The sequence below is a fragment of the Helianthus annuus genome, chromosome 4, assembly GCF_002127325.2.
Source record: "Helianthus annuus cultivar XRQ/B chromosome 4, HanXRQr2.0-SUNRISE, whole genome shotgun sequence".
Lineage (NCBI taxonomy): Eukaryota > Viridiplantae > Streptophyta > Magnoliopsida > Asterales > Asteraceae > Helianthus > Helianthus annuus.
In genome coordinates, this window is record NC_035436.2 from 173,956,990 (window position 1) to 173,971,988 (window position 14,999).

The 14,999-nt window shown below is 36.8% G+C and overlaps 1 protein-coding gene and 1 long non-coding RNA gene across 3 annotated transcripts; one reads left to right on the forward strand and one right to left on the reverse strand.

Annotated features, from left to right (window-relative positions):
• Positions 1–2,036: 2,036 nt before the first annotated feature.
• Positions 2,037–5,026, reverse strand: LOC110937074. Of its 2 annotated transcripts, none has more exons than XR_004890553.1 (5): positions 4,708–5,026; positions 4,031–4,408; positions 3,476–3,936; positions 3,305–3,366; positions 2,037–2,447 (listed from the first exon to the last, which is right to left on the reverse strand). It is a non-coding gene; the product is annotated as an uncharacterized LOC110937074 (long non-coding RNA). The 2 variants fall into 2 exon arrangements; XR_002590526.2 differs by having other exon boundaries at positions 3,476–3,804; positions 4,708–4,991.
• Positions 5,027–5,357: 331 nt separating this feature from the next.
• Positions 5,358–6,189, forward strand: LOC110937075. Its single transcript, XM_022179484.1, has one exon. It carries the CDS (start codon positions 5,512–5,514, stop codon positions 6,040–6,042), a length of 531 nt encoding a protein of 176 aa, XP_022035176.1. The 5' UTR covers positions 5,358–5,511; the 3' UTR covers positions 6,043–6,189.
• The last annotated feature ends 8,810 nt before the right edge of the window (positions 6,190–14,999 follow it).

Sequence of the window (14,999 nt, forward strand, 5' to 3'; positions counted from 1 at the left end):
CTTGCGAAAACGAAAGCCCATTTGCTCGCAGATTTCATTCACAGTGTGATCAGTTGTTTGCATTGATCGGTTGCTGTAGTGTAAAAAAACATCGACATCCACTTGTTGCTCCCCTTCTTTGTGTGAGGTTTCTATGAGTTACTGTGTATGTTAATTTTCTTTTACTTTATTTGTATGATTTGTATGAGTTTATTGAAACTTGTAAGTTAGGGTTTGGGATGATTGGTGTTTATGGTTCTTTGTTAGTGTTGGAGTTAGGTTGCTTTGATTTTAAATCGGACACCATCACTGGATTGATATACCTTTTGGAAAATTCTAATTCATTCGAATTCCAATTGTCTGGACAAAACCATTACAGAAGGCCTTTAGCAATGGTTTTAAGTTGTGGCTGAAGGTTCTTCATGGTTGAGGCCTTGAGGGTATATATACACAAAACTCCAATCAATTCATGTTTGGTTCAAAGTAAGAATTCTGTTATAACTTTTAAATCAATTTGAATTGAATCAATATGTGAGTTTATTAATGGCGTTGATGGGTGGTGGAATCGAATATGGGTGGTGGCGGGAAATGTTTTGGAAGTTGCAGGGGGTAATATTGCTTTGTAACACAAAGTATATGGGGTAATAAGAAAGGGCATTTTAGTAATTTACCCAACTCAACAGACCAGTCAACAAATTTGATGCCAGGGGGTAAACTTGCGACATAACAGCGAACATTTGGAGGTAAAATAAAATGGTAAAATAGTCATTTCACCCCCAAGTCAACAGATCAGTCAACAAATTTGATGCCAGGGGGTAAAGTTGCGACATAACAGCTAACGTTGGGGGGTAAAATTGCAGTTATTTCATTGGGGGGGGGGTAAGGGTGCCAATCACCCTAAACCCCAGGGGGTAAAATTGCAGTTTACTCTTATCAAAATTACTCTACAAGTGTATCAAAATTACTCTGCATCAAAATTACTCTACAAGTGTATCAAAATTACTCTACAAGTTTATCATGATTACTTTGCAAGTTTATCAAACAACATACAATTCAAAATTACTCTACAAAATCATTTGTAGAGTAATTATGATACTCTACAAAAATACCTTATAAGATCAAAATTACCGTATAAGATCATTTGTAGAGTAATTATGATAGTCTACAAAATTACTCTACAAGATCATTTCATCATCATCATCATACTCAGTAAATCATACCAATAGCAAAGTTAAGGTAGGGTCTGAGGAGGGTAAGATGTAGACAGCCTTACCTCTACCCTGTATGAATAGAGAGACTGTTTCTAGTAAGACCCCCGACTCGAACTCTACAAGACCATTTGTAGAGTAATTTTGATAATTACTCTACGAGTAAATAATTATGAAAATGGCACCGCGTTTTTTTTACATTTTCATCCTATTCGTACGGTTTGCATGATAAGGGTATTTGTATTTGATGTTTTTTGTTTAAATAATTAGATTGATATTTTTACATTAAACTAGTGATATCACTCCCGCGCGTTGCGGCGGAGTTTCGGTTGAAATTGATTTGGTTTATTACGGTATCGGTGAGTACCGACACCCGCTAAAAGTTGGATGATATCATAACTAATAAAGTCGAATGATATCATAACTAATGAGTAAATTTAAAATATCATTCGGATATTTGTAGTAAATTTAATATATCATTCAGTCAATTATCTAAGTCGTGAAATATAACATGCCGTTTCACCTTTTACAAGGGGCAAGATGCAAATGTGGCCTTTTCAATCTAACTTGTTACCTTACAATTTGACTACATGTTAGCAATGTATTGCAAACCTGTCTCGACGGATAGTTTTCTACGATTAGTTGGGTTACAGAATTCACCAGTCTACAAAATAGGGTTGCAGTATTATTTGGTAGATACAAACTCACCACCAACACTAAACTCACCAGTCTAAGGACACCTTCTCAAATTACCATAATCGATATAGCAGAGACAACTGGCTAATTGATCTAAACAGAAAATAGCCAAGATAATTTCATAAACAAATTCACCACCACCTCTTTGATTCATAACACTTAACAAAAGTAGATTTATTTGAAGGTAACCGACCCGCAGACGTTACATGGAATCATGAACTGAAAAACCACATTTTTTTCCTTTAAGCAAAATACACAGGTATGCCAATACTAATCTAAGAAAAGGTTACGTGTTTCAAAAGCCGATACCCTTCAAAATTCAAATACATAAAACTATCACACGTTTTCTTATCTATGACCAAGTCTATAATCAGTCAGAAACAGGGTATACCAAACAACACCACCTTCATTCACAACCATTTTAACTCCAAAACTTGGGGGAAAAAAAACCGTACCATTTACTCATTACCTTCAAAAAAACACTTCGATGACCACCTACTAAAAAAGTTCCTCTCTTCAATATGGCCTTTAACCCTCCCTGTTCCCTTGCGATTTATCTCATCGCTGCATCACAACGTCAATAATTCATCTTTAGAAACTTATATAAAACGGCTAGTTCTATTTATTATGTTATCCATAGAAATATCTAAAATATAGCTATAAGTAAGGTTTTTGTATGATTTTAGCGGCATGTAGAAGCCAAAAAACCCAAGGTACAACAGTTAGATATTTAGATGCATAAAAACGCCCCAGGTATGAGAGGTGCGCGCCTCAGGCCAAAAAAGCCGAGAAAAATCCCAAAAAAGCGCGCCTTTTTTACGCTTCTTGTAATTACTCCAGGCGCTAAGCGAAAAAGCCCCAGGGTGTGCGCCTTGTGCTTAAGTTCGTCTCAAGCGTGCTTTTTAAAACCAGGTTATTATTATAATGTAATTATAATATAATTATAATTGATCGTACCGAGTTACACATACGATACGAATAAGCCCAGGCTCAGAACTAAGAAGATGCGGTTGCTTTTGTCAACCCATCTCAAGCGCCAATCCAAATCGGTAAACATCATTGCTACAACTTATGTAAACCAGATGCGAAATATATTGAAGGCAACAACTAAACTACCAAAAAAGCTAAGTCAAGCCATGGTAACACATGTTTGCGATAAATGGCTCAGGCAACCATCACTGTTGAGGCTCAGCAACGCATCATGGCCTCAATAGAAAAACTTGTGTATACGGCTCACCTACGGATCATAGCCTCAACATTTTGTAGGCAAACGTCAGAAAATTAAATCATGTCAAGAATCCGTAAACCGAACCTAGTTTTCCAACATGTAAACCGAACGACTGGACAGGGTCATCCTATGGTATGATCGCAGGTTTTTCTCTCTCTTGTCGATGTCTTCTCTATTATATAAAAATACTAACCATTGTTAGATTGCTGTCAAATCCTTTTGCTCATCCCATATTATGAGTATTTTCTTCAGAATCTGGTGTGCCATCATAATATAACAGGTTAGCATCATTGTTCATGTTAATGGGTTGATTTGGATAACATATGGAACTCGCAAACTAAACAGGTTAAATAAAAAAACTCACCATAAAAGGAAATGGACTGACATTGTACTATGTCAGTGAACCTTTTAAAATCCGTAGTTGCCAACGCATGCCCTCAGGTCCTCATATTTGTTGGAATATTGACCTCATAGTTGCATCTCCTCGTGAAATCAGTAAATGTAGTATATATAATTAAATTTAAATAATCGGTTTTAGTTTCAAAGAATCTAACGCAAAATTCAGCAAATACCCACCTCATCAATTTCATTTGATGTCAAAATGAAAGGCATAAACATCATTATACTATCACCAGCAACACGCACCAAACATCACATGGTTCTCACATTGTGCTCCAAAGTATGCACATATTTCTGAGTTGAAACATCATTAAAATTATGTGAAATTAAATGTTCTAACAATAAAACCACCAACGGTAACATCAACCAGAATTCTCATCCATGGCAACACTGGAACTTGCTTTCTTGAAATTTTCCGCTCGTTTGCTTTTTACATAGAAAATATTACGATGATCATATAGTTTTGAAACAACATAAATGTATAGCGATAATTTTAGGGGTTGTAAGAGAACAAAATTACCTGAGGCTCAACGGAAATCTCGTTGTTGCTTCTACCGCTATCGATGGCCGGATCTCTTTCTAATCTGTGGTAAATCGGAAGAAAGACACGCAGGGGATATGGCAGCGCCCCAATCCTTCTGTCGCCACTAATAATAGCCGAAATCTTGTGTTCCTCTCCGTAAAAAACCTGACCATTACGAAATCCTTCCGTCATTCGATTGTTGGTGTTTCCATGGCCGATGTGGATTATCACTCCAAAGTTCTAAACTCTTAATGCCCCCTTATTGTTGGTGTTTCCATGGCCGATGTGGATTATCACTCCAAAGTTCTAAACTCTTAATGCCCCCTTATTCATAGGTGAACTTGTGTTAGAATGCTTTCTACATGACCTTTTTTCCTGTAAAAAAAAGTAGGGCTTCTCCATTGTCTTAATAATATCAACAATTAACAGAATTTTAAATTAAAAGTACATCCAGTATATCTAAACACTGCGTTTACAACAACACAGATTCAAATGGATAGGTAAACCGAAAGGGAAAACTCAATAACACTTGAAGATTGGAAATTAATCTGAACCAACAATAACAGTTTAATTACGATCTAAAAATCTATCAAATCACCTGCTCAAATAGCATTTAGATGTCACTGAATGTTACCAAAACATAAATCATTCTAAAAATCTTTGTCGTAAATTACCTTGTTCGCCTCAATAACACTTGAAGATTGTATCACCGCCAACGCATCGCGTCCGATTGACCAAACCGGCGGCGGAGCCCTAGGTCATCTTCGGTTAGACCACCATCAGTCGCCACCGTCGCTAGAGTCGCGGGTTAGTGGCTGTCGTGAACATCTGGTAGTTCAGTCACTTGTCGGAGATATTGAGGTATTGTTTCAGATGGATTTCATGAGAGACTGAACCCTAATGTGTTGCAGGATAAAGCAAAGATGAAGCGGTGGAGGTATTGAAGGAAACAACGTGTCATTTTTATTGGAATTCCTAAAATAGCCCTAAATTACTGTTCAATTACTGTTCAAAAACTTCTAAATTTAATAGAAGGTTAATTTCATACAAGTTTTAACTTCTATCATAATACGTGAAAAAGTTCTAAGTATCTAATATATTCATACGAATAGGCAGATTCGGGAATACATTTTATACATTTATTTTCGTTTGTTTGTGATTTTTTCCCACAAATACACTTGATTTTCTTAGAAAAGGTTAAAGTTTACACACATTAGAAAAGGTTAAAGTTTACACACATTAAAATAGCTTTTATGTTTTCACTAAGAAACAAAAAGTACATCAGATAAAAGTTTAAGGTTTAGTTTTCAAACTAGAATTAATCGATAAAACTCATTAGATTACTCATTAAATTTAGTTTTTATCAATTAAAAAACAAAAAAATTCGATAAAGACTAAAAATTAGGAGCAACTGAGCAAAACTCAATAAATACAACTTAACCAAAAAAAAAAGTCATAAAAGAGTTGACCAAATCAAGATGAGATCACATCTTTTCCGGCGAACCACCGGTTCACCATCTCCGGCAACTCCCTTAATCCTTCTTCCGTCACTCCTCCTCCTCCTAATCTCCACCACCATCACCGCCGCCGCCGCCGCCTCCGACACACCAACGGCGTACGACGAACTATTGACCTACGATTTCCCCGTCGGTCTTCTCCCAATAGGCGTCACAGGCTACGAGCTCAACAAAAACACCGGCGAATTCAAAGCCTATTTGCCGGAAACCTGCTCGTTCAAAATTCAAGGCTATAATCTCCAATACAAATCAACGATTAGTGGGGTTATTGAGAAAGGTAGGTTGAAGAATCTGAAGGGCATAAATGTGAAAATACTGGTGGTGTGGTTGAACATCGTGGAGGTCAGTCGTCATGGTGATGAGCTTGCTTTCTCTGTCGGAATTATGTCGGCTGGATTTGGGGTAGATAATTTTGTGGAGTCGCCGCAGTGTGGATGTGGGTTTGATTGTAATAAATTGTATTTGGATGATTTGTTGATGTCTTCGTATTGATTTGATTTGGTCATTGATTGTGACGGAAAATCCACGAAGAAATAATAATGATTCTATCGAGGTGATGATTTTTACATTGTGATTCATGAATAAATGATTCGTAAATCTGATGTGGAGTTTGTAGATTACAAAGTTCATAGTTTTGTTTATGATCTGTCTGCTTTTTTTACTTGGGTGAGTGTCAAGAAATTCATGGCCCGATTCGATTGTTTTCTAAGCAGGTAATCATTGTATATCATACATCCAAAAATCATACAAATATACGGTATACGGCCCGTATACATAAATATACCGGCCGTATACTAGTAAGAGAATGTCAAAATGTGTTTGGTTGCGCAAGTATAGGATTCATATACATTTATACTGAGGCTCGCATATATGTTTGTGGTTCGTATATATACGACTTGTATACATGTATACTTGTCATATATTTGTGTAACCAAACACACTTTGACATTCCCTTACAGGTATTTGACTCATATACAAGTATGCGGGTGGTATACGTGTCCGGGTGTCAAAATAAGATGGCAGCGGTGTACATTTAGTAGAGGCCTTGATTATGGAAAGTTGGAAACCGGGAGTCTTGTTTGGTTTTTGGGACTGGTTTTGGGTTTTAGTTTTGGTGTGAGTTTATGCAAAATTGCAAAGAAACGATGATTGTCATATCATCTATTAATCTTCGTAGAGCTAACTAAATACATCCATTTTAGTCCAGATTTATAATGAAATACTGGTGTTGTCATGGGATGTTAGAAAATCTGATTAGCATACAATAACTTGAAAATCCCGCCGCCTTTTAGGTTGTTAAACGTGGAGTCATTTAGATCTCTCATGAATCATGTTCAAGTTAGGATCCTATTACTATCCGAAGCTCAAACTATGAACTATACCAAAGGCAAACCATTGGTAATGTGGTTCACTTTCAATTTTCGACAATTTGATTTTGGTCCATGATCATCATAAACCAACACTGGCGGTTCGGCTCACAATTTATTCTAAAAACCATTAAAACTGTATCGTGAACACCCCTAAAAATATCTAAAAGCCAAAGTCAAGAGTTGGATACTAACCTTAGTATAGATTAGGCCGGATATGAATATGTTAAAAGCCAAAGTCAACAGTTGGATCCTAAGATTAGGCTGAATATGAATGTGTTCTGCGGTAGGGATGGCAAAAATACCCGAGCCCGACGGGTATACCCGAAACCCGACACAAATGGGACGGGTATACCCGATACCCGACGGGTATTGGGCCGGGTATGGGTTTAGTTTTAAAAATTTTCGCGGGTATGGGTCGGGTATGGGATTAGGTGATACCCGACCCGATTACCCGAAACCACATACCCGTTTACCCGAACTATATACCCGTTCATATACCTGAAGTTTTTAATTTATATTTTTATTTTCCATTAACCCTTATCTATGAGTGATTTATTTTAGTATGTTCATAATGTGAAATAAAAAAATTCTTTTAGCATATGTATTTGATGATAGTATTTATATTTTGTATGTTGTGAAGTATATACATATAAGTGTATAAATATTATAAAATTATTATTAATTTATGACAAAACTTATATGTATGTAATATACATTTTTAATTTATAATAGTTGTTGCATAAATAAAATTATATAATAATTATAATAGTAAAAAATGTATTTGGAAATCCAAATGTATATCTTTTAACAAACTAATGGGTATACCCGATACCCGTGGGTATACCCGGTACCCGACGGGTAATTACCCGACACATACCCGACGGGTATTGGGCCGGGTATGGGACACGGTTTTACAACCGGGTATGGGTATGGGATTACCAATACCCGACCCGAACCCGACCCATTGCCATCCCTATGTTCTGGTCATCTAATACTCATACCTAAAAGTGTAAATGAGACAAGCATGAGCTTTACCAAGCTCAAGTTTAGCTCATTTAGTTTACGACAACCTGAGCTCGGCTCGTAGCAGATTCGTTTATTTTTTTAATATTTAATTTTTTTTATTTATATACATATCTTGTATTAACAGTTATCCATCATATGAGACAACATTATTATATTTATATGAATAATAGACTCGTTTATTATAACAACTCAAGTTCAATACATAAAGATTGGGTTTGAGCTTGTTTACAAAATGAGATACGAATAATAGCTCGGGCTTTGCCTTGTATTTCTTTAAGTTCTGCTTGTTTGGAGCTTTAAGGCTTAAGCGAGACAATCTCAGCAGGTTTACGAGCTGCTCCTCCGTATAAATTCCCAATTTTCTTAAATTGGGTCCCACATTGCAAATCAAATTATTAGATGAATAAGCTTCTAAATTTGAAACCTATATTGTTGTATAACAAACTAGGGTTGTAAATGAGTCGAGTCACTCGTTAGTTACTTGAGATCAACTTATTAGACTATGTGTAGTGGTAATGTAATTGGGCGTGAAGTTGTGCACACATGGCAAAAATAACGCCCTGTACACCGCCCCTGGGGTGTGATCTTCAGAAAATGGGTGTTGGCGTGATTGTGAAAACGCCTAATGGGGGGCTTGATCTTGAAAGGAGAGCTTGATGCCACATGTAACATATCCCCCAAGGAAGCGGCATTATCATAATGCCCCACTACACATGATCTTAAACACTCAAAGTTAAATAAGCTCGAACTTTTAGTGAGTCTCATTTAATAAACTAGCTCGAGCCCAAACTTCATATATCGGCCTGGTCCGCGAGCCTAGCAGAGCTTTTTTATTTATAAAATTTGTATTTATATAACTTTTAAAAGTAATAACAATATACATATATTGTAGTATATCTATGCAAATTTTAGTTTAATAAAAAATAAACACTTAATGAACAATAAACGAGTAAACCACTCACAAACCGGGTTTGAACCTTAAAAAAATATAAATAAGCTGGGTTCTCTTAAAGTTAAACAAGCCAAACTCAAGCTCAAGCTCGACTCGACACCTTTACACCTAAACTTAGTAACCTTTTGTTCTTCTAGACTTTTACTATTTCATTTTTTGTAGATTTGTGGATTGTAACTTTTTTGTTTATTAAACACTATATTAAAATTTTGTTTGAACTTATCAGTTTATGTTGGTTTTTTCCTCTATTTGTTCACAATTTGTTTTGATCAATGTTAATTGTTTTTATTTTCTTAACTTTTTTCCTTTTTGCTTATATTGCTTCGATTGTTTTAGTTAATTGATTTCGTTTATTGGAGCTATGAAAAAAACTTAAAAAGAAAATTGTCATCTGAAACTCATCTAACAATGTTTTCCAGTGTGTCTCTGCTCTTAACTTAGTTGATTCTAATAAACTATTATTTGGATTTACATCGACATAGATTTACATGATTTTGAATTTAACTGAGAAAATAAAACATGTGCATGCTGATAATGTAAAAGAATATATGAAAATAGCAGCATATCAATTACAGACTATCACTAGTTTTACGTTGGGGTTTTTTAAAAAGCTTGTGGCTCGAGACTCGGTCGCAAAAGGCTTGTTTTGTTTTTGATCCGAGTCGAGCCAGGCCATTTTGTGATCGAGCCAGGGGTGCTTGACTCGTGGCTCAGCTCGATGGCTTGGCTATGTGGCTCTACTCGATGGCTTGTATGTGAGATTAAATATATTATTAATATAATATTTAATCTTTTAGCCATTATAATCATTTATATTATATTAGATCAAAATATAATAATAACCTATTAATAATTAGTTGGTAATTGTTGATGGACCATATTACCCTTATTAACTAATTGGGTTTCCTCTTGGGTGTATATATAAGGAGATTATTAGAGAGTTTAAGGGTTAGACAAGTTACACAATTACAACCCTCATAACATCTATTCTCGGCTCTCTCTCCCAACCGATTCTTCCCTAGTCTCGGTTTCATCACCATCATAACTTTACACCCTAAGGAGGAACCAGATCATCCTGACAAGTATGTCGAACTCAATGGCTGCATCTCTGACTGGATTCTCTGCTGGCCTGTCTGCTGTAACAGGTATTATTTACATGTTTTCCCTTATGTTTAACAGAACTGATACAACATGTGGTATCAGAGCATATATTGATAAATCAGTTCTGTTTTTGTATCCATTATTATGGGATCAAAAATCTGGAAAACGAAAATTTTAAAGCTTTTAAATGTCACGGCTGTTTCGAGTCCTTGTTGCCGAAATCCCTGTTTTCGGAAAAGAATTATTTGATAAATTGACTCGAGACCATAATGGGCAAACCTTAATATCCGAAATCTGTTAATAAAAGTCTTAAAATTTAGATTTCGGAACCCAGAATTATGTTTTTTTTTATTTTTTGAGTTCATCTTTCGTTCTAAGTAAAACTCGAAAATTCCTTAAGTTTTGGAATATAATTTGGATTAGTGGGTGTTTTTACTGATTTTGATCTGAATTTTATCTACTAAATTTTTTGAAAACTGTTAAAGAAATAATCAGTTATTATTTTCGAAATCTTTGATAAGTTTAGATCAGCATTAAAACAAGAAACATTATCCCACAATCCCAAAAATTTCGAGTTTCCAGCTATTATCACAAAACAGCTGTTAACAGTGGTCTCGAGACCATCAGATTACGACTCGAGATCATCAGTCTCGACTCGAGACCATAAGGTCTCGACTCGAAATCATCAGGTCCTTAAATCTTCACAACTCGAGACCAACAGATCTCGACTCGAGACCACAAGGTCTCGACTCGAAATCATAAGGGCTTAAAATCTTTATAACTCGAGACAAAGGTCTCGACTCGAGACCATAAGGTTGCGACTCGAGACCATAATCTTCAGAACTCGAGACCGTGGTTGCGACTCGAGACCTCATTACGACTCGAGATCTCATAAAATACAGTAGTCGAGACCATGGTTTCGACTCGAGACAAAGGTTACGACTCGAGACCTCATAACTTACTCGAGATCTCAAAACTCAGTCGAGACCTAACTCGAGACCTCACTCGAGACCTCATTACCTTGGGCTGTTTGATGTGAACTAAAATTTAGCTTGGGGCTCCGCCCCGAACCCCGTGCTAACAGGTGGTTTGCTATTAAATACTTGGTTTTGTTAACACTTAATTAACTAATCAGAATCAAATAATTTTTTACAAAACCAAAATAGCTTAACTTGAATGAGCTTCTGATGTATTAATTCTGGCCAAAGATGATTTAATACATCTATTTATTGTTCAAGTATTATAAAAGCTATGTTGAGTATGCATTACAAACGTGAAATGTCTTAATTCTGGCCAAAGCTGATTTGATTCATTTATGTTTAGCATGCTTGACAAGTGCATAACTAAAGTGATTGTCTTATTTCTGGCCAAAGCTGATTTGTCACGATTACTTTGCACACATACTTAAATGGTTACACTTCTGGCCAAAGCTGATTTGTCTTCGTTTAAGTAGAATTTTACTAAGTCTATTATTTTGATGTTAGTAATAGACATTATCACAGCTTCATAATTAAAATGGTCATTATTTATGCCTGCCTTAGTATAACATGCCCTTAGATCACATTAGGACTTCTTTCTTAGTATCATAACTTGCTCATCTTATTTCCAATGTTGTAGAAGGCGCTAGGCGCTAATCGGGCGGTGAGGTACAGCCTAGGGATTAATCGGGATTAATCGGAATGGGATTTTTATATGTATTTTTTGAAAATTATATATATATATACCCAATAATATAAAAATAATACTTCAAAATTCACATAAATACTTCAAGTTTCAGATAGTATGGTTCGATTTTGACCGATTTTGACCAATTTTGACCGCCTAGGACCGCCTAGGACCGCCTAGAACCGCCTAGGACCGCCTAGAACCGCCTAGGACCGATTTTGACCGACTAATATTGTCCGATTAATCCGATTTTTGACCGCCTAGGACCGATTTTGACCGCCCAGGACCGATTTTGACCGATTTTTGACCATGACCGATTAATTGACCGCCTAGCTCAAAATTAGGCAGTAGATGACCGCCTAGCGCCTAGGCGCCGATTAATCGGCCGTCTAGACCGATTTTTGCAACCATGCTTATTTCCACTATCAGCACCCAATTGCGGGATTCCACCTTTGACTGGTGATAACTTTGCTGAATGGAAGGATGCCCTCATGCTTACACTAGGATTAAAGAAAGGGATTGTGTCAACTTTGTTCCTTCATCTTTCTATTTTTATTCTCTTTTTCTTTTTTATATTGTGTAAGGCTAGACTTCGATTATGCTCTTAGAGAGAATAAGCCAGCAGATCTTACTACTCAAAGTACTGCTGCTGATCAGATAGTTCATGAAAAATGGACTAGATGTAGCCGTATGTCTCTCATGTTCATGAAGTAATCCATTCACAATGCTATTAGAGGCGCCATTCCTGATTCTGAAGATGCTAAAACCTACCTGGCTTCTGTGGAGGCTCAATTCAAAGGAACATCAAAAGCACACGCTAGCACTCTTATCCTCAAGCTGGTGACGACTAAGTATGATGGGAGGAGCGGCATTCGCGAGCACATCATGATGATGCATGACATGGCCAATAAGCTGAAAGGGCTAGAGATGGAAATCAGTGATGGTTTTCTTGTTCACTTCATCATCACTTCGCTTCCTTCGTCCTATGAAGCATTCAAGATCAATTACAACACTCAGAAGGACAAATGGACGATGAGTGAGCTGGTCGCTATGTGCGTACAGGAGGAAGAGCGTATGAAGATGGATCGCACTACTGATGTTGCTAACTTCACAACCTCTAACTCTAAGAAGCGGAAGCACAATCATCAAAGAAAGGATGCTTCCAAAGTCCAAAAGCCCAATCCTAATACAAGTGCACCTTCCAGCTCCAAGAGCTCCTTAGGCAAACCCTATAGCAAGTTCTGTAAGAAAACATGACATAAGCAAAAGGAATGCCCTGATTTCAAGGAGTGGCTGGCTAAGAAAGGTAACGATTTTTTCATGATACTTGAGTCCTTTAATTTAAATGTTCCTACTAATTCTTGGTGGTTTGATTCTGGTTCTATGGTTCATGTAACTAACTCTACTCAGGGATTCCTTTCAATCCGGAAGCTGGGAAGAAACCAAAGAACACTCAAAGTTGGGGATGATCGGGAATTAGAAGTGAAGGCCATAGGAACATTACAATTATTTTTGAAAACTGGTTTATGTATTAAACTTTATGATACCTTATATGTTCCTGAGGTAACTCGGAACCTCGTATCAGGACCAAAGTTAGACATGGACGGTTTTGTCGTTTCTCATGGTCATCGAAAACTCTCTATTCTCTATGATTCTGTTGTTTATGGTACTGGCATTCTGGATGGTGGTCTCTATAGATTAGAACTAGATGATAATTTTTCCAAATCTTTGTTGTCATATAATATTAATGAATCACTCACAAAGATGAAACAAATTCGAGACTTAGAGACTTCATCCATGTTGTGGCATCAACGTTTAGGCCACATCTCAAGAGAACGATTAAATCGTCTCGTAAAGGATGAAGTCTTACCTCCTCTCGATTTCACTGATTTTGGAACATGTGTCAAATGTCTTAAAGGCAAAATGACATCAGCGAATAAGAAAGGTGCCACTAGGAGCTCTAATTTATTAGAACTCATTCATACTGACATTAGTGGTCCTTACCAAATCGCTGGCATAACAGGACATACTTCATTTATCACTTTCATTGATGATTATTCTCGTTACATGTACTTGTATCTTATTAAGGAAAAGTCTGAATCTCTTACAACTTTTAAAGATTATAAAGCTGAAGTTGAAAAGCAATTAGATCGTCAGATTAAAGTTGTGAGATCAGACAGAGGCGGTGAATATTATGAAAGACATACTGATGTGGGTCAAGCTCCTGGTCCATTTTATGAGTTTTGTAAGGGCCAGGGGATTGTGAACCAATACACCATGCCTGGTACACCTCAGCAGAATGGTGTCGCTGAACGAAGAAATCGTACCCTTATGAACATGGTGCGCAGTATGTTAGCCAACACTAATTTACCATTATTCCTCTGGACTGAAGCGTTAAAAGCAACCATTCATATACTCAATAAAGTTCCTTCTAAGTCTGTCCCTAAAACTCCTTATGAACTTTGGACAGGAAGGAAACCGAGTCTTAAATATATGAAAGTATGGGGCTGCATTGCTGAAGCAAAACTCTATAATCCTTTCCTAAGGAAACTTGACCCTAAAACAGTTACCTGTTTCTTTATCGGGTATCCTGATCATTCGAAGGGTTATCGTTTCTATTGTCCTTCCCATGTCACCCGTATTGTTGAAACCAAGCGTGCTGCGTTCCTAGAGGATTTCAAGGTCAGTGGGAGCAGTACCAACCCTTACGAAGAATTGCAAGAAGTACAAGACGCGAGGGGAGAGACTCGTCACTTACCATTACTCCGTTTACTCCTCTTGTACCCCATTCAACTGCACCTAAAGTCACTGCATAAATTCCATCTCCACAACCAGAACCCATTATACCTCATAACGAAGGCACATCAAACCCACAAAACCAAGACAACGCTGAACCCGATAATCAACTCAGGAGGTCATCTAGGCAAAGAAGGCCTACTAATTGGGATGATTATGTTACCTACCTGACTGAAATGGATGCTGGAAAGCTCAATGATCCTATCTCTTATAATGAAGCCATTAGCAGTGATCAGTCTTCTGAATGGAATAAAGCGATGATTGATGAGCTTGAATCCATGAAGAAAAATGACGTTTGGGATTTGGTAGAATTACCCAACGGTGTCAAACCTGTAGGTTGTTGATGTGTGTAAAATGCAACATATAAATTACATCAAATAAGGCATAAAACTAACCCTTTTTAAGTACTAATGTTGGAAAAAGTATATTTTTGTCTTCCTTTTGTATTTTCAGGATTAAATGAGCTCAAACTAACAAAAGAAGCAAAAAGACAGCTAAATCTAACATAAATACAAGAAAGGGAACAAAAGTGGACTGCC